Source organism: Strongylocentrotus purpuratus, unplaced genomic scaffold (assembly GCF_000002235.5).
Source record: "Strongylocentrotus purpuratus isolate Spur 01 unplaced genomic scaffold, Spur_5.0 spur5_scaffold_12, whole genome shotgun sequence".
Classification (NCBI taxonomy): domain Eukaryota; kingdom Metazoa; phylum Echinodermata; class Echinoidea; order Camarodonta; family Strongylocentrotidae; genus Strongylocentrotus; species Strongylocentrotus purpuratus.
In genome coordinates this window covers 192924-217257 of record NW_022145597.1, presented here as the reverse complement: position 1 = coordinate 217257, position 24334 = coordinate 192924, and the positions used below count along the sequence as shown (strand labels likewise).

Here is a 24334-nt window from a genome sequence, read left to right as displayed (position 1 = left end):
AGAGAGAGAGAGAGAGGGGGGAATGCTAACATCGAGACACAGAGAGAGAGGGAAGAGATTTCGACAAGAATGGGAGATGACAACAACATAATGAGAGAGAGAGAGAGGCAAAAAATGGTTTAATACTACATTAACTGTAACTAATTCGATTGTGATATGATTAAGTTTGATTTTTTGCTGACTTGTGAATGAGAGTAACAGTTGCCATCATTTCATGTACAACCCGTCAAGAAAATTGGAGTTTGATATTCTGTAAAGCATAAGAGATCATACATTTCCTACGAAATAAAATACACCCATTAGATATCCAGATTGAGTGTCTCCCAAAGTGTGTGTGTGGGGGGAGGGGGGGGGGGGCGGATCCACGGGCCGATTCTACCGCCCCCCCCCCCCCCCCCCAAACCGGTAAAAAAAAAATGGGATAGTAACATAAATTTTACCTTTTGAAAAACAAAAAACAAAAGCGGCCCCCTGAGGCCCTGACCCCCTAAAAAAAATGATCAACTACATTTAGAAATGAAGCAGCAACAAAAACTTATAGGGTTATCTGTTAGGTGAAAGTGAGAGTTAAAAAGAAAGTCATGTAAAAATGGCGCTTCACCTCCCCCCTAAAAAAAAAATAATAATAATAATTAGTGGTCCTCTCCTCACCAGCATCCCCCCCCCCCACCCCCCCGCTGGGTCAGCGCAATTTTTTTCCCCCAAAACGTACTGGACCAAAATAAAAATATATAGTGCTCTTACCACCCCCGCCCATTCGCCATTCACCGGCTGGCTGATTCGCCGCTAAATATATTCTCAAGATTTGCCCCTCCCCCCCCCCCCCCCACCCCTTGCCGCCGGCTGAATTTCGTTGTGGAAACCATGGACTAGCTACCACTAGCCTCGGGTATATATATATATACTGTAGATGAAGTTTTATTGGTGATGGATTTCATTATTTATGCATTCGTCTCCATCTTCATGCAAGAAACTTGTTCCAATCTTGAAAAAGTAGTCCTATATAGGAAAATTATGCTTCGTTTATATATAGGCCTAAACCTTTTTTGCCCCTCACCATTCGAAGCACTTTGGTAATTTGTTTATAGTTCATTTGAGTAAAGTTCCTCATCATAACAGCAATCATGCATGCTCACGCCATTATTTAACATGTTTTGAATATTAATAGAATCAGTTGTTCATTCGTCAATTCAGTGTATTAATTTTATGATTATATTTATGTATCTATTTATTTATTCATGTATTGATTGATTTAGTTTCTTAGTTACTTATTTATTCATCTATTCACTTGTTTAATTATCATTCATTATACAAAATTGATCATTTTCTTATTTAGTTTTTAAAAAAATCATTTGATTATATATTTGCCTATACTCGTTTATTTGCCTAAATTTCCTTGTAAAATGATATAGGGTCTACTTCAATTACTATATATACAATTTGTTTGTTTGGTTACAATAATTTATTTTTACATATTTCATTGTATTTTCCAATACCCTAATTATTATGGGTACCATGAGAAAAATGTTATTGCCATCGTCATTATCATCGTCAACTGTGGCTAGTTTAAAACACAGACCCTATGATTTATAATGCGCTATACAACAGTTCAATAGTTTGATATCCGGGCTGTAATCAATGTAGAATTAAATAAATCTTAAGTTTAAATAAATTTTCAAGTTTAAATAAATTATCAAATTTGCGGAGGCATGTGTTTTTGCCAGTTCTAAATGATGTTATGCTTTAATAAAATTAAAAAATTGTGCATGCAGCGCAGACGTAGACTATATAGGCCTAGCACGTTTACCTAGTGATTCGGCAACGTAGCCGTAGCAGACAGATGATCCTGTCAAAATGATGGATGAAATGGTAATTTCGAATCTCAGGAAATCAGTGATAAATGATGCTAAGGACAAATCAAGAGAAAACAGCCATCGCGAATCAGAACACGCATGTCTCCTTGATTCGGAAAACGGTGAGTAAGCTGTAAAAAAAGAAGACATAGATCTAGATCTAAAACTAGATCTAACGTTAGAATCGACCGGGACCGTCGTCGCCTCAGTCTGCCGGTTAAGCTGTTCTTCACCAATTGTCACGCCTCTAGGACCGGGCCATCGACTTCAGCGTAGCCGTTGGTCAAAGATATTCAGCAGGCAGCAGAACTGTGTCAGTCAGTTTGAAATAGTCGATAGTCTAGGCCTAGCCTACCCCATCCAATTCAATAAGCTATAGACCCCATGTTATTTTTAATTTTTATTATAATTGCAGCAGTTATGAGGATGTAAACATGGTAAAGAGTGAAAATCTTGTTGCATAGACTCTATCTCATTCATCGCGGTCCGGTCGAACCGAACCATTTGTTCCGTACAGTCCCGTACAGTCCCGATAGGCCATAGATCTACTTCAGTCTCTATAATCGGAGGTCTAGTGGAGCCAGACGTAGTCTCAGTGGAACAACCGACGATTAGAGAGACTGAAGTTTTCGGTCTACACATAGCCATGCCAAATTTCACGCTCCAATTACTTTGCAAAACATAAATAGCGCCCTCTAAAGTTCTGGGAATTGGCTTTCTTTCTGTGGCCGTATCTCCATTATCGCTTGGCAGACCCGTACCCTTTTTTGGATTTAGATACTTGAAGTTATGCCCTTTCCAGCCATATACAAAATTATATACCCTATCACTGACCAAATTTGAGAAAATTGCCCTCCAAATTCACCATTTTCAAGAAAATTGAGAAATAACTTCAACTTGCTCTAAAATGGCGATCTTTATACCTGCCTCATTGAAACTTGGCAGACACATGTATCCATATACGTGACAACTGTCTGCCAACTTTAGTAATTTTTAATGCCCTTTTCGCAAAGTTATCGCCAAAAATGATGAATTTACTATGCATTGCGTAACAGCGCGTTTGATCCGTGCAGTACGTTGCGAGCAGATGACAATGGTGTCAAATTGACCGCAATGAAGTGCCCTTTCGAATGATACCAAGTATGGTATATGTTCACATAGAAAATTTTGAGTAAATCGCATTTGAACAAGGGTCACTATACAAGTTCCGCCGAGTTTCCGCCCGATTATAACACTTATCGGTCATGACGTCAGTTTTTTAGACTGCTTCGTAGGCGTATAGTCACTACCATCCCATCATGAAGGTCCCTGTTGAGGCCTTTCTTTCGCCCTACCTATCTACAGTATCACAGAAGCTACAGACTTTGTATGAATTGCTCTGGATAGTCCGAGATAAGCTCTTTCGTTTGACACGTAGAAACATGGCGTCATTGCAAACACATCGTTGTGACACGATTGCATTTCTAGTTATTATTATTGTAATTATACTTATTATTGCAATTATTAATATTGTTCATTTAGACCCTATTCATTTATTCATTAATTTATTCATTAGATCTAGTCTAATTAATTTATTAATGATGATTAATTTATGATTTGTAATGTATTGTCTGGATCTAGACCTCTAGATCTGAATAGGGGGGGGGGGCAGCTTCGGTGCTAGTTTAGAAGTCTATCCAAACTTTGACCCGTAACTCTGGCGTGGAGATACCCTACTGTACTGAAACCAGGCCTTAAATTAATCGACGGCCATCGACGGCCAGGCCGTCGATGCCCCTCGACTGGCCGTGGTGCCCTCCCAAAAAAAGATAAATTCACGGCCAAAAAGGCCGTGCCCTTTTTTTCAAACTGGCCGACGTGCCTTTTTTTCAAACTGGACGTGCCCCTTTTTAGAAATTTGCGCTCATAAAACCACCAATTGCGCCCATAATCATCTAAAACTAGACGGCAAGGCGCAAGTGTTTTCCGTGAAAATGCGCCCATAAATTATTAGAACAGCACGAATCACGAACAGTTTGCTGCCCATGAGCTCTCTACTAGCTTCGTATTGTTGAATCTCTGTGTAAAATTGTATACACAACAAATCGGGCGTAAAAAATATCGAACCATATTCCATACCTTACCTGGCTTACCATGTCGCACACAAGTATGCCAAAACACGTACATTTTCGCAGTTGCGAGATCGAGTAGGGGTCGAGTTTTTCGCGGTCGATTTTGTTTTGGTGGATCATATTAGCTGAACCTAGACCTCTAATCGCGAAACTGAAATCAATTTCCATCATGATTGCCGCAATTTAATAAAGTTTCCATGAATAGAGGTATGAACTTAAAGCCTATTTTGTGATTATTTTCCAGCATCGCCATGTTTACGTAATTTTGATAATCATTTCTTCAAAGTAAAGAAAATCAGACAAAATCACCATGACGGACGCTGCGCTGCAGTTAACTCCAGGAGGCTCCAACACTGGCACCGTAGGCGGACGGCTGCGGCGGCCGGTGTTGGAGCTTCCTGGAGTCACGCTGCGCGCTGTGCAGTGTGTGAGTTCTGAGTCGAAGAGTTTTGACACTTTGAAATTGCTATAGCTGTTGGTTTGTATCATTATTGCCGCGATTTCTATATAGTTTCGGGAATAGATGTACGAAACCTGAGCTTAGAATTAGTAAAAGTATTACTAAAGTTTTTAAACGACTGTCTGATTTTCTTGGAAAAACTTTACTTTGAAATATGATTATCGAAATTCATGGCCAGAAATAATCACAAGCTAGGGTCTATTATGTCACAGTTCTTGCATCAAATCAATGCATGAAAACTTAGTTAATTGAACTAGAAAAAGGGGTTTCTTTTTTAATAGGCAATTATGAAGCAGGAAGCCCGAAACCTTAGCCTACTAAACAAATCTCAACAAACTGTAGACCCCCTAGGCCTATCCTTTTAAGAATTAATGAAAAAGTAGCCCCCGAAATGGAAAAAAAAGCCCCCAAAATTTGAAAAAGTAGCCCCCGAAAATTTCCAAAAAATTTGAAATGGAGCCCCCGAAATGAAAAACTTAATTTTTTCCCTGGGTTGGTTATACAACAATTAAAAATATAATTTCTTCAAATTTTCTCCTACTACCAGTTACCAAGAGTGTGGCGGAAGGTTTGTGTGTGAGATGCGATTTCGATTTGGGATACCCGGTAAACTTGCCAAGTCCTTCTGACTTTCGATGTTTGTGAAATTTACAATTTAATTATTCATTTGCTCATCAATATTTTTAGTTACTTTAAAATATGCAAGTTTAATCTTTCCTGTTGATATTGTTAAGATTAAAAAGTTATTAAATTGATCGTTCTATTCACATTATGAAATAAACATTGTATCTTTGAACTTATAATTAGATTAGGGGCCTAGTCTATCTATTTTGGAAAATTGCCCCTGGTTCTTAGGGAATTGCCCCTTGCTCTGGTAAATTTCCGTGGGCAAGGGGCAACTTTAGAAAAAAAATTGCTCCTTGCTCCTGGCTGCTTAATCTAAGGCTTGCGGGGCCGCCGCCGTTGTTTGTATGTACCGTAGACCTCTATACATTCTGTGAAGAAGCTGGTGCTAAAAGTCATGGGAAATTGATCCCGCACAAGTTTCATTATAAATACACATGACATCTAACAAAAATAGATTCAATTTTTTTTTTGGCCTTGATGCCCTTTTTGTAAAAATATTTTGGCCTTGATGCCCTTTGTAGTGGCCTTGGTGCCCTTAAAAATATGAGGTACTTTTAGGCCAAACTGGCCTTGCCCTAAAAATGACGAAATTTAAGGCCTGTGAAACATACCCAAAATGAAGTAAATATTCATCAAATGTCCAAATAAAGGTCATGATTTAAAAGTTGGTAAACTCTATGTTCGTTACATGTACTTGTGTCGTGTCAATTTTCTCATCTTTTTCAGAGTATTTTTCCTAAAAACAAAGACTTATAATATGCACTTTCTCACGGATTCACAGCAAACTGCAGCACAATAAAAACGGACCGACGGTGGGGTGCGCGTGCGCGCGTATGTGTTCAGTTAGCAACCTAAAACTAAGATTACTGTCGCTAACTTAAGGAGAGAAAAAGTGTGCTGCTTGTGGAATTTACGTAATTATAGAAACATCAAAATGTGTAACAAAATGGTACCTGAGAGAAACAGAATACTCCCTCTTCTTTCAAAGGGTTTAGAGGTCATATTGGTTGGTGTGAATGGTTCTCTTCACCTCCAACTTAGGTTTGAAACTAAGCAGGGGGCTGTCAACCCTCCCGCATTTGGAGGGAGTCTCACGCCACCATGTTCATTCTCCCGCCGTCTCACCGGCACCTGCTCGTAAGTCGTAGCGGGAGACTTCTACCACCACGCCCTTCCTCCTGCAATCTCCCGGTTTAATTATTGAAAAACCTCGCGCCAAACGTGTAAAATGAACCAGCGTACTTGTATCATATGAGGGGGGGGGGGGGGGGGGGTGAGCACTTTGATTTTTTTTGTTCATACTCAACACCCCCCTTCCCCGTTTGTTAGTGTTACTAGATTTTACTAAATTGCATATGATCTCCCTCGAAGCAGTTCCCCAAAGTTGACAGCCCTGTTGAAAGGGGTATCAAAGGGAAGTCAAACCTTGATAGCAAACTACTCTCAGAGATCCATTCTTGTGAAAGTTCGAATGATATTGAACAAAAATTGAGAAAGTTGTGAATTTTTGAAAGTGGTAATCACTAGTATAGGTTTTGAATGAATCGGTAAAGTCTCTGTGATGTAGCCACAAACAACTGTATGTTCCAACATAAAATGACTAAAATTTCAAGTTTTCATTTATTTATTTCTCAGGAGGTTCTATTCTCTTTAGAGGATCAATAATGCTATCCATTATAGTGGCCCAAGAGAGAAGGCACTTAAGAGAAAAACAGAAATTGATTATCTTTCTGTACACGAGACGAGGCGTACACCTGCATACCCCAATCAGGCCAAGTCTACGGCATCTGCAATAATCTTCAGTATTGAAGGAGGCAGATTATCTTTAAAGCTTATCTGCCATAGTTTACAGGAGGGATTAGACCGCTCTGCAAGGTCACTAGACAGGTGGTTATCTCATCACATCAGCTCTCAGTTAACATAAGAAAAAAAGGATCATGGGGGACCAATGGTCACCGATTAGGCATTGTTTGTTATATGGGGCTCAAGTAGCTATAAGTAGTGCAGTGGGCCTTTAAGAAGAAGACACGGCAAACGAGAGAGGTCTCAATCCACTGATCAAACGGCCAATTTGAGATTTGCATAGACTGTTATTAGTGATCTCATATTTCAAACATTCATAATTTTCATTTTTGGGGTTGATTTGTTTATTTCATTTTCCAGTTTGGACTGGGTCTTTATAGTCTCAATGATTTAAATTCCATCATTGCTTCTTTGTATTTTCCTTTCCTTTTTATATTCTATGAGTTATTGAACAGACCTATTCAAGTAAATAGGTTTATTGACCTGGACTTGTTATAATTATTGTACTTATGCAAATTTGTATGCATTTCTATACTTTTCTTTGGCTACAACATCATTTTCTCATATTGAATTTATTCCAAAATACAAATCTTGTAGTTTCCAACAGTCTACATGGTCTTCAGATGGTTATGGTCAAAGCATGTTTATCAATTTATCATGAACCATGAGTTTGACCTCTTCAGAGTTAGATATACACCTAAAACTAAAACAAGAGTCTAAAAAAACAACACTATACCCTGACTCATATAACCTTAACCCTTACCTTTAACCTAACTGTTTTATTTTCAATGAATAGATAAGGGGTATGAAGAAAATAAGAGAATGACATAAAGTCCCATGCACATATAACCAAGGGGCTCCATACTCATCATTTCATTGATCTACTATGTACATGTATGTATGTATTCACAAGTAACAAGTTGCTGTTATCTGCATTTAAACAGTACCGTAAATCTCCGTGTATAAGGCGCACCTGTGTATAAGGCGCACCCCTATTTTGGGGGCAAAAAAAAAAAATTGTTTTTTGTTTTGTTGTTGTTTTGTTGCCGAAAACCCACGCGGGGAAGGACCTTCATTTTACATCGAGGTGCAGTTGAAGTTGTGAACTTGTCACAAATAATAGTAACAACAGTCTAAGGCTTCATGATACCAAGTGTCCCACACCAGCCTCATCACATCACCTAGCAGAAGCACTGTGTTCTATGCCAAACATCAATAGGCATGCATGATATGAATAGCATCCTCTAAATTTTTGGCAATGGAGTACCTAGGATAGAACCTTGTGGTACACCATTTGTTATAGAAAAAAATTGAGGAATTATTATTATAAACTACATATTGAGATCTATTAGAAAGATTACTTTCAAACCAAGATGACAGACAAATTTGAGTGTTGTTGTAGTTTCCGAGTGGTGAGTCAACACACTGATTACTGAGCTAGGAAACATTGTTAGGCATAGCGCCATAAATCGAAACTGTACCTGTGTATAAGACGCACCCCTGACTTTCAAATTTTTTCAGCGGCAAAAAAGTGCGCCTTATACACGGAGATTTACGGTACTTTGATAGCATATATGCACTTGGTGGTACAGCGAAACCTGGCTATGAAGACCACCCAAGAGAGACAGGAAAAGTAGTATTTACACACTGGTGGTCTTTATGTACTGGTTCCTAAAGTGCATGTTTAAATTTTTCAAGGAAACAACAAATGTGGTCTTTGTAGACAGGTGATAATGGGCCATAATTGACTTATTTCTATCTGTATATATATGCCAATACACCATAATTTCACATGGTAGTTGTCATGGTAGTAATTAAACATTTTGTCTTTTCAATATATTTTCAGATGAAGAAGAGGAATACACAGTGGAGGAAGCCATTGATGCTCTTGGATTTGGTTGGTTCCAAATCAGAACGGCTGGCATCGTTGGGTTTCAAGTTGTGAGTATGAAATAAAATGCTTCTCTGACATTGGCAATACTTGCTTCAGGATTTATTTTGTCATAGATAAGGGTTAGGGTTACAATTAGGTTTTGGGGGTTAGGCTTAAAGGCATCATATAACAATGTTAAATCTGAGAAGCATGCATGGTCCTACGTAGGTGCTATCGATGTCTATGATATGGTGTAATGTTGAAGCCCTAACAAATTTGCGCTTCAAAATGATCATGAAGTGCCTCAAAAAGTAAAAATCTTTGAGTGACCATTTTTACCATACTTGTTTTCTCTAATAGACTGTAGTGTTATAAAAACCGTTAGGAAAATGCAAAATTTGATTTCGATTTCCAGTCATAAATATCTTGATAATCAACCAGGCGATCGGCTAGTAAAAGCCATGGGGTTCCTGACTGACCTAAAGGTTTATAATTATCATTGCAGCATGAGCTAAATCCAGGATTTTGTTTCAGAATCTGTTATTTGGCAAATTGAGCTAATGAGGACAGGCCTATTGTTTGTTTTTTGTATACATTCAAGAATGTGAAATAAATTCATATTCAATCAATCAATCAATCAATCAACAGGCGTTGTCAACCACCTACATGAGCTTTCAGTTTTATGAACAACAGGCCTTATGTAGATCTAATGCTAGATTTTCCACAATTCGTCCCGTATGGAAAAGTCAAATCTTAAAGGGCAATCCAACCCTTGTAATAAGTTGATTTGTATGAAAGCAAAAAAATAACAGAATGGCAAATATTTTGTAATCATTGGACCAATAGTAAAGAAGTTATAAATGTTTGAAATATGAGATCACTCAGTCTATGCGAATCTCAAATTGGTAGTTTGGTCAGTGGATTGTGACGTAGGACGTGGATTACTCTCCCATATTCCGTGTACAAAAATATCACCAAGTTCTGTCTTTCTCGTAAGTTCCTGTAGTCCGGTACTACATCGCATTGACATTACCGCTTCAGCCAATTTGAAGTGCCCATACGTACAGTGATTACAACTTTCAAAAATTCATAACTTTCTTATATTTGTCAGATTTAATTGAAACTTTCATCAGTTGCTTCTCTGATTTTTCTACTTTCTTTTAGAGTAGATGTCTGTTTGGGTTGAATTTCCCTTTAAATTTCCCTGACCCACTGCTCTTAGAGAGACTTGGGGTAGTTATTGATGGGACATTGAAACTGATCACCATCCCCCTTTAAATTTGTTCTCTCCTCTCTGTTCATTGTGTTTAGATGGCTGATGCATTTGAGATAATGCTGATTAGTGTACTCTCAATCAAGCTCAAGTGTGAATGGAAGCTATCGTCATGGCAACAAGCTCTATTTACTACAGTGGTGTTTGGAGGATATTTCTTGAGTGCTCCTTTGTGGGGTATGGTCGCAGATAAGCTGGGAAGAAGAACAGTAAGAAACTTATTTCCCATTTGTAGAGGTGTCGTGGTCGAGTGGAATATATGTCACCGGACTGTTGATCGCAAGGTCCGCGGTACGAGTCCCGCCGCTGCACTAATGTCCTTTGGCAAGACATTAATCTAAATTTGCCACACTCGACCCAGATGTGTTGACTCACTACTCGGAAACTAAAACAACACTCATATTCTTGGTTTGAAATTAATATTTATGATAGATCTCAATATGTAGTTTATAATAATAATTCCTCCAATTTTTCTTCTATTACACGGCGTTCCACAAGGTTCTATCCTAGGTCCTCTACTGTTTTTTTAATTTACATTAATGATCTTACACATTCAGCTGCACCTCGCAGTTAAATGAAAGGCCTTCCCGCGTGGGTTTTTTAACACGGACCTGGCTTACTGGCAATTTTTTTTTTTAATTTTTTTTAAGGGCGAAAAAGAGGGCGGTTTATACACCGTTAATTACGGTAAGCAAAACTGGGAACTGGGTATGTTTTGTAATGAACTCACTTTGTACCTCTCTCATGCATTCTTTTTCAGACACTTTATTTATGTTCGTTCTACATATTCTACTTTGGAGCTCTGAGTTCGTTTTCTCCAAATTATTTCTGGCTTCTCTTCTTACGAGGACTGGTTGGGTTTGGACTGGGTGGAGCATCACAAGGGTATGAACAATGTTTCCTAAAAATGTCTTTCAATTGTCAAGAATGTGATTTCACTCGGATCTATGTTTGGATCTATGTAAAAATGTCTGTAAAAAGTTGAATTTTGAGCAGAATTGTTATCATTCATAGAGTGAATAGATTTGCCTTTTCTTGTTTTACATATTTCCTAGAGGCATTCAGGAGTACATGTACATGTATACCATGATTTTTACTGATTTGCTGCAACATCAATTTTAAAATGGCAGTGTTTAAGTCAATGTTAGCCATGCCCATAGGCCCTTTTGTTAACTACATGTAGGTATTTTGTTTCTTGTGCCCTTTGACAGATGTTTAACTGATGATGTTCAAGGCATGTCACATTTTGAATTTTTAAAGTGTATTTTTTTCGTTTTTATGTTGTTTGTTTGTTTGTTTGTTTTATTCTTTATTCTGGTCTAAAACTGTTTCTTGTTTGTTATTACACTCAGAATTGATTTTCTAATTTCATTCTTCTTTTCATGTTGAATGTGTAGTACCTGTAAATCAACCTGGAGAGTCTGGGTGGTACCTAAACACACTCTTGGGTTGTTTTAACTAGTATTTCCATGTTTTTGTTTTCATATTCGTTTTCCCTTTCCTTAATCTTGGTTAAAGGTAATACAAAGTTTTGGTAATATTTCAATAGGATTGGATTATGAAATTAATATTTGCATTACCATTGTGAAACCTAGTGTTAGAATAAGCAACTTAAAAAATATGGGCTCTAAAACACTAAGGATTTCAGGAAATTAAAATATCAAATTTATCGGTGCTCCCGATAAATTTCAAATAGCGCCTACGACAATGGTAGCTGCGACCATGAAAATCTTGGAATAAACATTTCTGATATATAATTTCCAAACAGGAATAGCAAATTGGTCGAATTTAGCCAAGAAACATCGTTTTGAAGCGAAAGTAATATCAATCTTGAGAAGGAGCTATACAACATAAAGAGTTGTTTATTCACAATTTCATCACTTTGATTTCAACCGTGACAACGATCATTGAATATTGTAGAATCGCATTTGCTTCCATTTGAACCAAATTCATGACCCCATACCAAAACTTTGCATTACTACCTTTAATATTGGGATATATTGGGATATATGTCATAGGGACCTTTGTTGTGTAAAAGATTACTTTCTTGTTTCATTCTCTCATCTCCATCCTTTGTGTACGTTTGTTTATTTGTTGTTGTTTTTAGAGTGACAATTTTAGCAGAATTCTTACCTTCCAAGACGAGAGGACTGTGCCTTGTATTTATTTCTGTGAGTAGACAAGTGGAGGTAGATTTGAATAGTAGTAATAATACAATAATTATAATGATCATGAGAATCCTGCAAAATCTTAGATGGGTTATGATGGATGCATGTTGAACAAAGTTGATAGGATTATATTTTAGTTACCAAAGAGAGATACATGTACATGTAGGATACTGGTTTGGTGAGCATCAGAGTCAATTATTTTTTCCCATCAAGTTCATCTGGTAAGTTTGTTACACTTTGTTTTAAATTTGGTGTTTCAGTCAAACAAACCATTATTGTAGAGGTGTTGCGGCCTAGTGGATAAGTCACCAGACTGCAGATAACAAGGTACAGGGTTCGATTCCCAGCCCAGCACTAATGTCCTTTCCATTTTGTATCTGGTGTTCTTCCACACTTGCATAATAACGATGATAACACTCACAAATTTTTTCACCTCTTATTATTGATACCCTAACCAAGTTTTGGAATGTTTAAGTATATGAACGATTGATATGCCCCAATGTATGTTTCTTAAGAATGTAACATATGAAAGCTAAAATTTAAAAGTATTCAACAAAGGCCCTAATTCAACCAGTCCACCTTTCATTATTAAGTTACGTAAAACACAAAAAATGTCAAATTTACAAGGGGAATGAATAATTTATAGTTGTTAAATATACATAATATAGATATCATAATTTATGCAGGACAGTAATAGAGCCCAAGGTCCATGCTCATACCATTATTTTTTGTTATTAAATCTACCATAATCCGTTGAAGAATGATGCAGGTACATGCATTCTACTAATGTAGTGACTGTACTACATTGTATGATGTGAGTATCCAGTACTCACAGACAGATCAAAGTAAAATAAATTGATTTGTTCATATAAACGTATGATGACTTCATGCTACTAGAGAGGATTTAATCCTTACATGTTCTTGGTTCATAGTGGACATCTTCTCCAGATATTGTACCGGTTGTAAATAAGATAAATCGCTGTAAATCACTTAGAGACATCTTTGCTGTATTAAGCAGTATATTTATTGTGTCATAGTACCATATTATATTATCCATCTGATTAATTTAGGTAGGATGAATTCATATCAAATTGAAAGAGACAATTGACATGAATAGTGTAGGGGTAAGGGTTGTAAAATGTATAGCATTTTTTTGAAAATCTTGAGCTACAAAAATTAAAGACAATCCTTTATCAACAAAGCCAAATGTGCAGTCTATACTTTTCATGTCGAATTTTCTTGTGATTGTTTTTATTTGTATTTCAAGGTATTCTGGGTGACAGGAGTCTGCTTGCAAGTGATAATATCAATGATTGTTGTGCCGACGCTTGGTTGGAGATACCTCATGTTCTTCTCATCGCTTCCACTTTTAATCTTCATGCTATTTCTCAAGGTATTTAGGTGTTCAAAATTGATATCTCTCACATTTTTAACCTGGAATAAATTGGAGTGGATTGGAGTGGCGTAGTGTGAATTATATTATTATTCAAATAATGTATGGATACTATAATCCAATTGTGTACATGTGGTTGGAATGCAGATAAGATTATGATTAAGATGTAAAGCACCAGGAGAGGAATGTCAGTCTGTAGCTAATAATTCTTCTGTAAAATTTAGTATTAGTTCACATCACTCTTTTATTCAATTTAGAAATTAGAAAGGAGAAATAGGTTCGTTTTATATATTCTTAATCAGTATTGTAAATAGTGATTTGAATAGTAAAATTTATAAAGGAGAGTACTACGGTACCTGTTTATGTATGAAGTTAGCTTGATTAAGATTCAAGACATGTTCACATTGATGGACCGATAATGGAACTTTTCTTCTCATTTTAGTTTAACAAAATTATACAATGAAACCAGAACATTTTACAAATTGTTTTTACATGGCAAGAAACTTTCATGGAATGCAAAAATACAATGTTGATTCGGTTATTCGGTTATCTTGCAGTATGAACTTTCACCAATCAAAAGTCAGAACTTTATGCAGAATTCATAAAAAATTCATGCACTCTACCATATTCTAAAGTACTTTGGTGGTGGTGGTTATTTTACCTGACTGCTTCCTGGTTCCTGGTTTTTACATGCATTTTATTCAAAATCTAATTTGCTCTACTAATGACTTAACATTACACTCACATTTCTTCTCAGTTTGTAAACTTTGTAAAAAAAGACTTAATTATATTTATTTGATTAATTTCAGTTTGTACCAGAGAGTATCCTATTCCAGCAAGGCATGGGGAATATGACGGGGGCCATGAAAACTCTTAAGATGATATCTCGGTTGAACAAAAGACCACTACCTCCTGGACGTCTTAAAATCAGTGTTGAAATTGTAAGTTGAGTTCAGGTCAGTTCTCTTTTAATAATACTCCACGATGTCTTAAATTCAATGTTGAAATCGTAAGTTGATTTCAGTTCAGTTTTCTAACTCCACAATGTCTTAAAATCAATGTTGAAATCTAAGTTGACTTTAGTTCAGTTCTCTAAACTCTGTTATGTCTCAATGTTGAAATCGTAAGTTGATTTTAATTCAGTTCTCTAACTCCACTAAGTCTTGGCGATCCAACTTTACAGGTTCTCGCAACCTTCATGGAAAGCCCTGCATATAACCTTTGTAAATCTAGTTAATTTTCTGTTACCTTGTATAATTTGATTTTTATATTGCGAAATAAATTGAATTGAATTGAATTGAAGTCTTATAATCAGTGTTGAAATCATAATTTTGTTTCAATTCAGTCTATCTATTTCAAAGACATCTTAAAAAGCCATGTTGTTGATATCGTAAGCTGGTTTCAGTTTGACATTTATTAACTTGTAGACTGAAATTATATAAGGACTGGAGAATGTGATAATCAACTTTAATATCAGTAGAGTTACATTGTGTTTTGGTGTTAATACATGTTGTTTCTTCACCTTCATATTTGTATGAGCTAGAAACCAAAAGGAAAGATTACAGAACTGTGTAAAACCAAATCTTTAACAACATCCACCTGCATTCTATTAGTGTTATGGTGAGTGTAGTCTTTAACTCTTATCCTGCCGTAATGAATACAGCCCAGTGCCACAGGGCTATAATCCCCATTGTGCCAGGCCACAAATCCCCCCTGTGCCAAGTTTTATGGTTAGTGTACTATCTTTAACAAACTTTCCTCTGGGCTTCATACTTGTATCTGCAAGGACATACCAAAAGTTATTGGCTGGGTTTTATTTAACAGGTAAAATATAATTTCTATCCCTTTTTGTATTCAAATGAAGTGATTATATGACGTTTGTTATATTATTTTATCTTGTGTACACATGTACTTAATAGTCTGTTTTTTTTTAACGTGGAACTATTAGAAAATTTTAAGAAAAAATAAATCTAAATTTGAAAAATGATTAACAAACTGTAGTTTATTTGAGATTTTATGAAAAATTAGTTACATGACTATTACTTTAAAAAAGTGTTGTTTTTTTTTAATAACATTTTGTGACGTATGTTTACTTGTATTTATTTGCAGGTTTTTTACTGCCTTTTTATACTATGGTATAGTTCTCATGTCTACTGAATTGTTTTCATCAGGGAATACATGTGCATGTAAGTTCAATTCCTATTCTACACAGATCTGTTAATTTATTCAGAAGTCCTTCTAACAGGACATGTTTGTATGATGATGCTGGTATAGAGATTTTGATGGATTTATAATGGATGAGCTGTGCATATACCATACGGCATCAATAGAGAAAATCAAGGTTGTTTGGATTTTGTGTATTTATTATATTAACAACAAGTTACTGCAGTGTACCTTTTACAATTTGGCTTGGATCCAAGTTAGGAAATGGCAAAGACGTGGCTTTCAGCAATCGTCACAGATAATGCATGATCTCAATCCTGGGTGAAAGTAGCCATTTATATCAAGATGCTTCCAAAAGACATTGAAGCTGTCACTGGGACCTGAACCATGTAACATTTCATCCACTCACGGTCTGTTCATGATTTATCTACTAGACCGACATACCTGTTTTTGTCATTTTGGATAAGTTTGTTTGATATTGTGTTTGATTTGTAGCTGAACCTGAACCAGACCTGGTATGTTTTGCTGGATGTAGAACACTGGATAGAAAAGGATATCTTGAAATTCTTGTCACTTCATTAGCAGAATACCCTGGTAATTTATACATACAATATATACTTATTTCTTACATTGTGCAAACTACATTACAAACTGATTGCTTATTATTGTGCACACTACATTACAAACTGATTGCCTATTGCTAACTGTAAAATAAGGGACAAATATTGACCAGTGCACTTTATATAGTTATTTAACATTAAATAAATTAAGATGTAGCAGGGTTATTACCTACACTGTAGATATACATGTATGGATAGGCAAAGCAATAGCCCCCTCTGTAGAGAGAGAGAGAGAGAGAGAGAGATCTATGTTTAGGGAGACATGCTGGTAGAAAGATGAATTATAACTGATTGTAAATACAGAGAGAGAGAGAGAAAGGAAATGAGAGTTGTGTTTAACAGCTTAGCTTGGTCAATCATAGCACAGGGTAGGATAGTTATACACCAAATTATACCCCTTCCCCCTCCCCCCTCCCCCTCCCCCTCCCCCCCTTATCCCTTTCCCCCTTCCCCTCCCCTTGCCCCTCCCCTTATCCTTTTCTCTTTCCCCCTTTCCGCTCCCTTATCCCTTTCTCCCTTCCCCTTTCCCCTCCCCTTTCCCCTCCCCTTATCCCTTTCTCCCTTCCCCTTTCCCCTCCCCTTTCCCCTCCCCTTTCCCCTCCCCTTATCCCTTTCACCCTCCCCCTTCCCCCTCCCCTTTCTCCTCCCCTTATCCCTTTCTCCCTTCCCCTTTCCCCTCCCCCTTATCCCTTTCTCCCTTCTCCTTTCCCCTTTCTCCCTTCCCCTCCCCTTCCCCCCCCCTTATCCCTTTCTCCCTTCCCCTTCCCCTCCCCTTTCCCCTCCCCTTATCCCTTTCTCCCTTCCCCTTTCCCCCTCCCCTCCCCTTATCCCTTTCTCCCCTCCCCTTTCCCCTCCCCTTATACCTTTCACCCCTCCCCTTTCCCCTCCCCTTATCCCTTTCTCCCTTCCCCTATCCCCTCCCCTTTCCCCTCCCCTTTCCCCTCCCCTTTCCCTCCCCTTTCCCCTCCCCTTTCCCCTCCCCTTTCCCCTCCCCTTTCCCCTCCCCTTTCCCCTCCCCTTTCCCCTCCCCTTTCCCCTCTCCTTATCCCTTTCACCCTCCCCCTTTCCCCCTCCCCTTTCTCCTCCCCTTATCCCTTTCTCCCTTCCCCTTCCCCCTCCCCTCCCCTGATCCCTTTCTCCCCTCCCCTTATCCCTTTCTCCGTTCCCCTTTCCCCCTCCCCTTATCCCTTTCACCCCTCCCCTTTCCCCTCCCCTTATCCCTTTCTCCCTTCCCCTTTCCCCCTCCCCTCCCCTTATCCCTTTCTCCCCTCCCCTTATCCCTTTCACCCTCCCCCTTTCCCCCTCCCCTTTCTCCTCCCCCTATCCCTTTCTCCCTTCCCCTTTCCCCTCCCCCTTATCCCTTTCTCCCTTCCCCTTTCCCCTTTCTCCCTTCCCCTTCCCCCTCCTCTCCCCTTATCCCTTTCACCCTCCCCCTTTCCCCTCCCCTTTCACCCTCCCCCTCCCCCAAATCAAAGGAATAGGGAATGGATACATGCATATTTGAATTAAAATTATATGAACGCATTTTGTTTTTCACGTTGATGAATATTTTAGGACTTAAAATTAATCTTTTCCCCTTTCCCCTTTCTCCCTTCCCCTTCCCCCCTCCCCTCCCCTTATCCCTTTCACCCTCCCCCTTTCCCCCTCCCCTTTCTCCTCCCCTTATCCCTTTCTCCCTTCTCCTTTCCCCTCCCCCTTATCCCTTTCTCCCTTCCCCTTTCCCCTTTCTCCCTTCCCCTTCCCCCCTCCCCTCCCCTTATCCCTTTCACCCTCCCCCTTTCCCCCTCCCCTTTCTCCTCCCCTTATCCCTTTCTCCCTTCCCCTTTCCCCTCCCCCTTATCCCTTTCTCCCTTCCCCTTTCCCCTTTCTCCCTTCCCCTTCCCCTCCCCTTTCCCCTCCTCTTATCCCTTTCTCCCTTCCCCTTCCCCTCCCCTTTCCCCTCCCCTTATCCCTTTCTCCCTTCCCCTTTCCCCCTCCCCTCCCCTTATCCCTTTCTCCCCTCCCCTTTCCCCTCCCCTTATACCTTTCACCCCTCCCCTTTCCCCTCCCCTTATCCCTTTCTCCCCTCCCCTTTCCCCTCCCCTTTCCCCTCCCCTTTCCCCTCCCCTTTCCCCTCCCCTTTCCCCTCCCCTTTCCCCTCTCCTTAACCTTTCACCCTCCCCCTTTCCCCTCCCCTTTCACCCTCCCCCTTTCCCCCTCCCCTTTCTCCTACCCTTATCCCTTTCACCTCCCCTTATCCCTTTCTCCCTTCCCCTTCCCCCCTCCCCTCCCCTTATCCCTTTCTCCCCTCCCCTTTCTCCCCTCCCCTTTCCCCTCCCCTTATCCCTTTCTCCCTTCCCCTTTCCCCCTCCCCTCCCCTTATCCCTTTCTCCCCTCCCCTTATCCCTTTCACCCTCCCCCTTTCCCCCTCCCCTTTCTCCTCCCCTTATCCCTTTCTCCCTTCCCCTTTCCCCTTTCTCCCTTCCCCTTCCCCCCTCCCCTCCCCTTATCCCTTTCACCCTCCCCCTTTCCCCCTCCCCTTTCTCCTCCCCTTATCCCTTTCTCCCTTCCCCTTTCCCCCTCCCCTTTCTCCTCCCCTTATCCCTTTCTCCCTTCCCCTTTCCCCTCCCCCTTATCCCTTTCTCCCTTCCCCTTTCCCCTTTCTCCCTTCCCCTTCCCCTCCCCTTTTCCCCTCCCCTTATCCCTTTCTCCCTTCCCCTTCCCCTCCCCTTTCCCCTCCCCTTATCCCTTTCTCCCTTCCCCTTTCCCCCTCCCCTCCCCTTATCCCTTTCTCCCCTCCCCTTTCCCCTCCCCTTATACCGTTCACCCCTCCCCTTTCCCCTCCCCTTATCCCTTTCTCCCTTCCCCTTTCCCCTCCCCTTTCCCCTCCCCTTTCCCCTCCCCTTTCCCCTCCCCTTTCCCCTCTCCTTATCCCTTTCACCCTCCCCCTTTCCCCTCCCCTTTCACCCTCCCCCTCCCCCAAATCAAAGGAATAGGGAATGGATACATGCATATTTGAATTAAAATTATATGAACGCATTTTGTTTTCACGTTGATGAATATTTTAGGACTTAAAATTAATCTTTTCATCATTTCATACAGGGACCATCGTGACATTCATAATAATCGAATGGTTTGGAAGAAGGAAGACTATAAGCTTTGAGATGTTTGTGGCCAGCATATTCTCTTGTCTTCTCTTTCTCTGCACATCAAGGTTAGATAACAATTCTAATTCAAATATAATTTAAAAATCATCTTTATTTTTTTTTTGGATGCGAACCCCGGAGGGATACTCAGATTTGGTTTGGACGGGTATGTATCGCTCAAACCTCGAAATCCCTGCCCGTTTTTAAGGGTCATTTGGGGGGATTTTTCTTGAAGTAACGCTCATTTTCCACAGTTTTGGAGTGTTTGCCATGCAAACCTTGGAAATTTTGAAAAACAGACCCATGTCTAGGGATATTTTTGTTGAAAATAGGACCCATGTTTAGGAGATTTTTGTGGAAAAGTAACACAGATCTAACAACTGATCAAATGGGGGGGGGGGGGGCAGGGTATTTGGCTTCTTTATCCCTATTACAGGCCTGATAAAAACCCGATTTAAATCGGTTTCCCGATTTTTTTTATTTTTCCCGATTTTTTACCGATTTTTTTTTTCTTCCCGATTTAAAAAAAAAAATTAAAAAAAAAATCATTTTTTTTTTTTTTTTTTTTTTTTTTTTTACCAATTTTTTTTTCCTTCCCTATTTTATCCTGATTTTCCCGATTTCCCTCTTATTATCTCTATTCTTCCCTATTTTTCCCCAATTTTCCCCCCAATTTTCCCCCCAATTTTCCCAAGTTTGTCTCAATTTTCTTACTCGAAAGGGAGGAATGTTGTTAGATGCCATTTTTTCCCTGCGAATCGTCTTTTTTTTTTTTTACTCAAGGGGGGCGTGGTTGAGGGGAAAACAAAAAACCTATTTTTTTTTTAGTGCTCACTATCACCCCTGCTATTAATAACCCAATGGCACGCAATCTGGTAGCGATATTAGTTTTGTGACTATAGTTGAATCTCATAGTGTGAGCATGGAGATCCATGGTGTGAGGTTGGCTTATTAGTTAGCACCTTTACAAATTTGTAATCAGATTTTGCTTCAGTAAAAATGACACCTGGCTGGAATGATCCCCAGGGAGTGCATTGTGTTCGGGTAAGCCTGGATCCGATATACATGTATCTGTAAGGCGCTTTGAGAGGGCCTTCGGTCCTGAAAACGCTATATAAGAACTAGCTATTATTATTATTATTATTATAATCTTGAATGGAGAAATAATGTGCAAGTACAAACAGTAGTTGTGTACAGACACCATTCTTGTATACACTGTACATGAAAGCAAATTTTACACTTGTTTCTTTACTTCCGTTAGTATATAGTCTGGACTTTTGGCAATCTTCATATTCTTCATCTACATGAACATATATTGGACAGGTATCAAGTCTATTACGTGTTTACATTTCTTTTTTTGTTGTAATCTTGCAGTAATATACAGATGGCATTCATCTTCATCGTACGAGCTATGATAGGTGGTACCTTCCAGACATTATACGTCTATACACCAGAGGTTAGTATCAATTTTTACTATAGAATGGATGTATACATTACATTGGAATTTTTTTTATAGGGAAAAGGCCCCAATAGTAAATAGGTGAAACAGTTTTGCAGAAAGATTTTTATGATAGTTAATGAGATCATAAAGATGGGTAAATGCGCCTCTTTTCCAGTAGTTTCCTGTGAAGATCTACTCTTAGTATGTGGAATTGTTGATTATTCCATAGCTAAGAACCGCTTAGGAGGGGAGGAGGGGGGGGGGGGGGTGTAGAGGAGGAAGGGTTCCTTAGCAGTAAAGCAAGATAGAGAACCCGACATCGTAAGTCACTACGCTTTCATACCTCAACATGTTGGGAAGTTTACTTTGTCCTTTGAAAAGACTTGTTTCGTTAAAAGACCTGGGGGCGTTTCACAAAGACTAAGATCCACTTTAAGTTTAACTTAACTATGGCAGGCCTTTAATGCCACTATTTTCTTTCACCATTTACTGGCATTGGTCACTGAAGGGACTTACGAATCATGGTTACAAATCTACAGAATTTACATTTTTGATAGTTCGTTATTGAAAGAAAAAATATTAAAAGATCATGATTGTGAGAGTAACCAGTGGCATGAACAACCTACCATAGCATAGTCCAACTTAAAGTCGATCTTAGTCTTTGTGAAACACCCCCCTTGTTTTGTTAACTTCAGGATTACATGTATCTCTGTACCACTGCTGATTATCTATGCTTGCTCCTTACTTTGAATCTTGGGGTCATCGCATCCGAAAGGGTGGTTGCATTACATGACCTTTTTTTGTGAAACGAAAACTGAAGATCATGTGAAGATGCACTTTAAGGATGCAACCTTTCAAAGATTTGCTGGAGGGTTTCCACAAAGTGTTGGACCAGACCATTTGTAGATGAGAGGGGTTGATTTCACAAACATTACCCCCTACATTTCATGAATCTAGGGGGGGGGGGATGTTTTCACAAAAGGTGAGGTAACCTTACCACCTGACTTGTGTCCGGATGATTTCACAGTACCGGTAAGCCGTCCCAGTCTTTGTATCTATGCTCACACTTTGCTGTAGATCAGGGGGGTTTCACAAAGATCCTAAGTCAAACTTAACTCTAAGTTAGACTTGAAAAATATGGAGAGCCATATTTGTAGCCTCAAAATAAAATGTATTTAACAGTGAAAATTCAAATATTTTTGACATCAAGAACATGAAATCTCCCATGATAACAGGAAAAAATGAATGATTAGAATCAACATTTTATGCCTTTTAAAATAATTTGTACAAAATATTTTCAAAGGTGCTAATGGCTTTCCATAATTGTTAAGTTCAACTTAGGATCTTTGTGAAACACCCCCCAGGTCTCAGTCATGGTTAAAGTTACACTGGCAGAATATACATCATTATGAAGGATGATGATTTATTGAAACCTGGGTATATCAAGAGTAATAAGAAAGATGAATAGATAGATGTGAGACCCAGCTTGGAATTATCTCTTAAATTGAGAGTTTGTTATAATAATATTGCTCTTTGAAAAGCAAGCTCAGCTGCATCAACAGTCCAGTTTAAATATTAACAACTCTGGTAATTTTGCTCATAGGTTTGGTTGGAATTTGAGACCAAACTAGCAAAACAATGGAATGCAGTGTGACTAGAAGTTGTTGGTATTATTTAGATGGCATTCATCATTGTATTCTGCTCATCTGCTTTTCTTTGTCAGGTGTATCCAACCCATGTGAGAGCATTGAGTCTTGGTGTATGTGTCTCCGCATCAAGAATAGGAGCTATTCTTACCCCCTTCGTAGCACAGGTGAGAAGTTCTCCAGTGCAAATAATGAAAAGATACTAGATTTTAATAGTCAAACATAGGTGATTCAACAGAGCTAACAAGATTTCACGATTTTCCAGCGTAGAAAATACTGATTATTGTGTCATTCTTTTTATATCTATTTAAGAAATATTGATTCCCTCAAAAATGACTGATTATCTGGTATTGCAAAATCGAAATATTCCAGTGAAAGTTGGCATGATCTTGAAAACATAGTGTCAAAACACAGTTGCATGTTAAAGCCCCACTGCACTACTTATAGCTGTTGCGCCCTCTTAATAGCAAACAATGCCTAATCGGTGACTATTGGTTCCCCCATGCTCCTCTTTTTCTTATTTTATTTGAGAGCTGATTTGATGAGATAATCACATGACCATTCAGGGAGGTCATGTTAGATGTACCTTAGTAGCTTCGCAAAATTAATGGCACAAAACCTTGTCTGGAAGGAATGATTAGTTCAAACTCGTATGTACATGTCTTGGCTAGTATAAGTGCTGTCCTCAAATACTGTGCAACACTTGTTTGTGAATGAGCACATTTGGTTCTTGTTTCTTCTCTTTTTAGGTATTGATAAAGCGATCTGTGGTGACAGCCATCTCTGTGTATGTAAGCTTCTCTATTCTCTCGTGTGTGATGTCATTGTTTCTACCCATCGAAACAAAAGGAAAGATTCTCCAGTAACAAATATCTCTATATATAGAAAGTAAATACTTATCTGTGCTTCTTAAGCTCGTCGTTTGGTCTGAACTATCTGAATTCATATACGGTACTATTTAGATTTATCAATAGATTATTTATTTTACATTAATTTTTATATCTATAAATTCACTGCCGTTGTTTAAAAGTATATATACTTAATGGATTCCAGGGTATAACATGATAGGTACGGTAGTGCATTTTTTTCATTTATCTGTCATTTTTTAATTTTTAAATTTTTATTCCTATTAATTGGTATAAAATTTGGTATTGAGAGGTACACTACTGCCTAAATGTTTTAGCACCGGGCCATCCAGGTCCATAAAGTTTAGGCAGTTGTATATTATATCAACATGTAGCCATGAGAAATATACTTTATTTTCTTTTATGGATTTCTAACTTGATTTATGTTAAAGGTAATACAAAGTTTTGGTATATGGTCATGAATTAGGTTCAAATGAACATATTTGAAGCATATGCGAGTCTACAGTATTAAATGATCGTTGTCGCGTTTGAAATTGAGTGTTAAGTTATGAAATTGTAAATAATAAACCCTTTATGTTGTATAGCTCCCTCTCTAGGTCAAGATATTAATTCAGCTATAAAACAATGTTTCTTGACTTAAATCGGCGACTGAATAGCTATTCCCTTTTGGAAATTATATATCACTACTACATATTTTGAGATTTTCATGGACGCAGCTACGGCCGTAGGCGCTATTTGAAATTCATCAAAATTTACCGGGAGCACCGGTAAATTTTGATATTCAATTTTTCTCGAAAGCAGTAGCGTTTTTATAGTGGCTAAATTTTCTAGTGCCTATATTACATCCACAGGGGCATCCAAATATATCAAAATTGTAAAGAATCACTATCCACCCAATTTTCAAATTTTTCC

The 24334-nt window shown here is 38.7% G+C and overlaps 1 protein-coding gene across 1 annotated transcript; it reads left to right on the top strand.

The window, feature by feature from the left end:
• The first annotated feature begins 1705 nt into the window (after positions 1-1705).
• Positions 1706-23876, top strand: LOC580709 (synaptic vesicle 2-related protein). Its single transcript, XM_030981530.1, has 14 exons — positions 1706-1975; positions 8701-8795; positions 10039-10209; positions 10761-10885; positions 12108-12171; positions 13436-13561; positions 14371-14502; positions 15105-15181; positions 15671-15747; positions 16220-16318; positions 19426-19537; positions 20844-20925; positions 22634-22723; positions 23306-23876. The coding sequence occupies exons 1-14, from the start codon at positions 1855-1857 to the stop codon at positions 23420-23422; spliced, it is 1488 nt and encodes a 495-aa protein (XP_030837390.1). The 5' UTR covers positions 1706-1854; the 3' UTR covers positions 23423-23876.
• Positions 23877-24334: the final 458 nt, after the last annotated feature.

Bases quoted from the DNA above. Each gene is read 5' to 3' on its own strand.
- LOC580709 (XM_030981530.1), top strand. From the start codon at position 1,855: ATGATGGATGAAATGGTAATTTCGAATCTCAGGAAATCAGTGATAAAT. The intron at 15,748-16,219 runs GTAAGTTCAATT...TTTGATTTGTAG, and splicing joins ATCAGGGAATACATGTGCAT to CTGAACCTGAACCAGACCTG. The intron at 20,926-22,633 runs GTTAGTATCAAT...TTTCTTTGTCAG, and splicing joins TATACGTCTATACACCAGAG to GTGTATCCAACCCATGTGAG.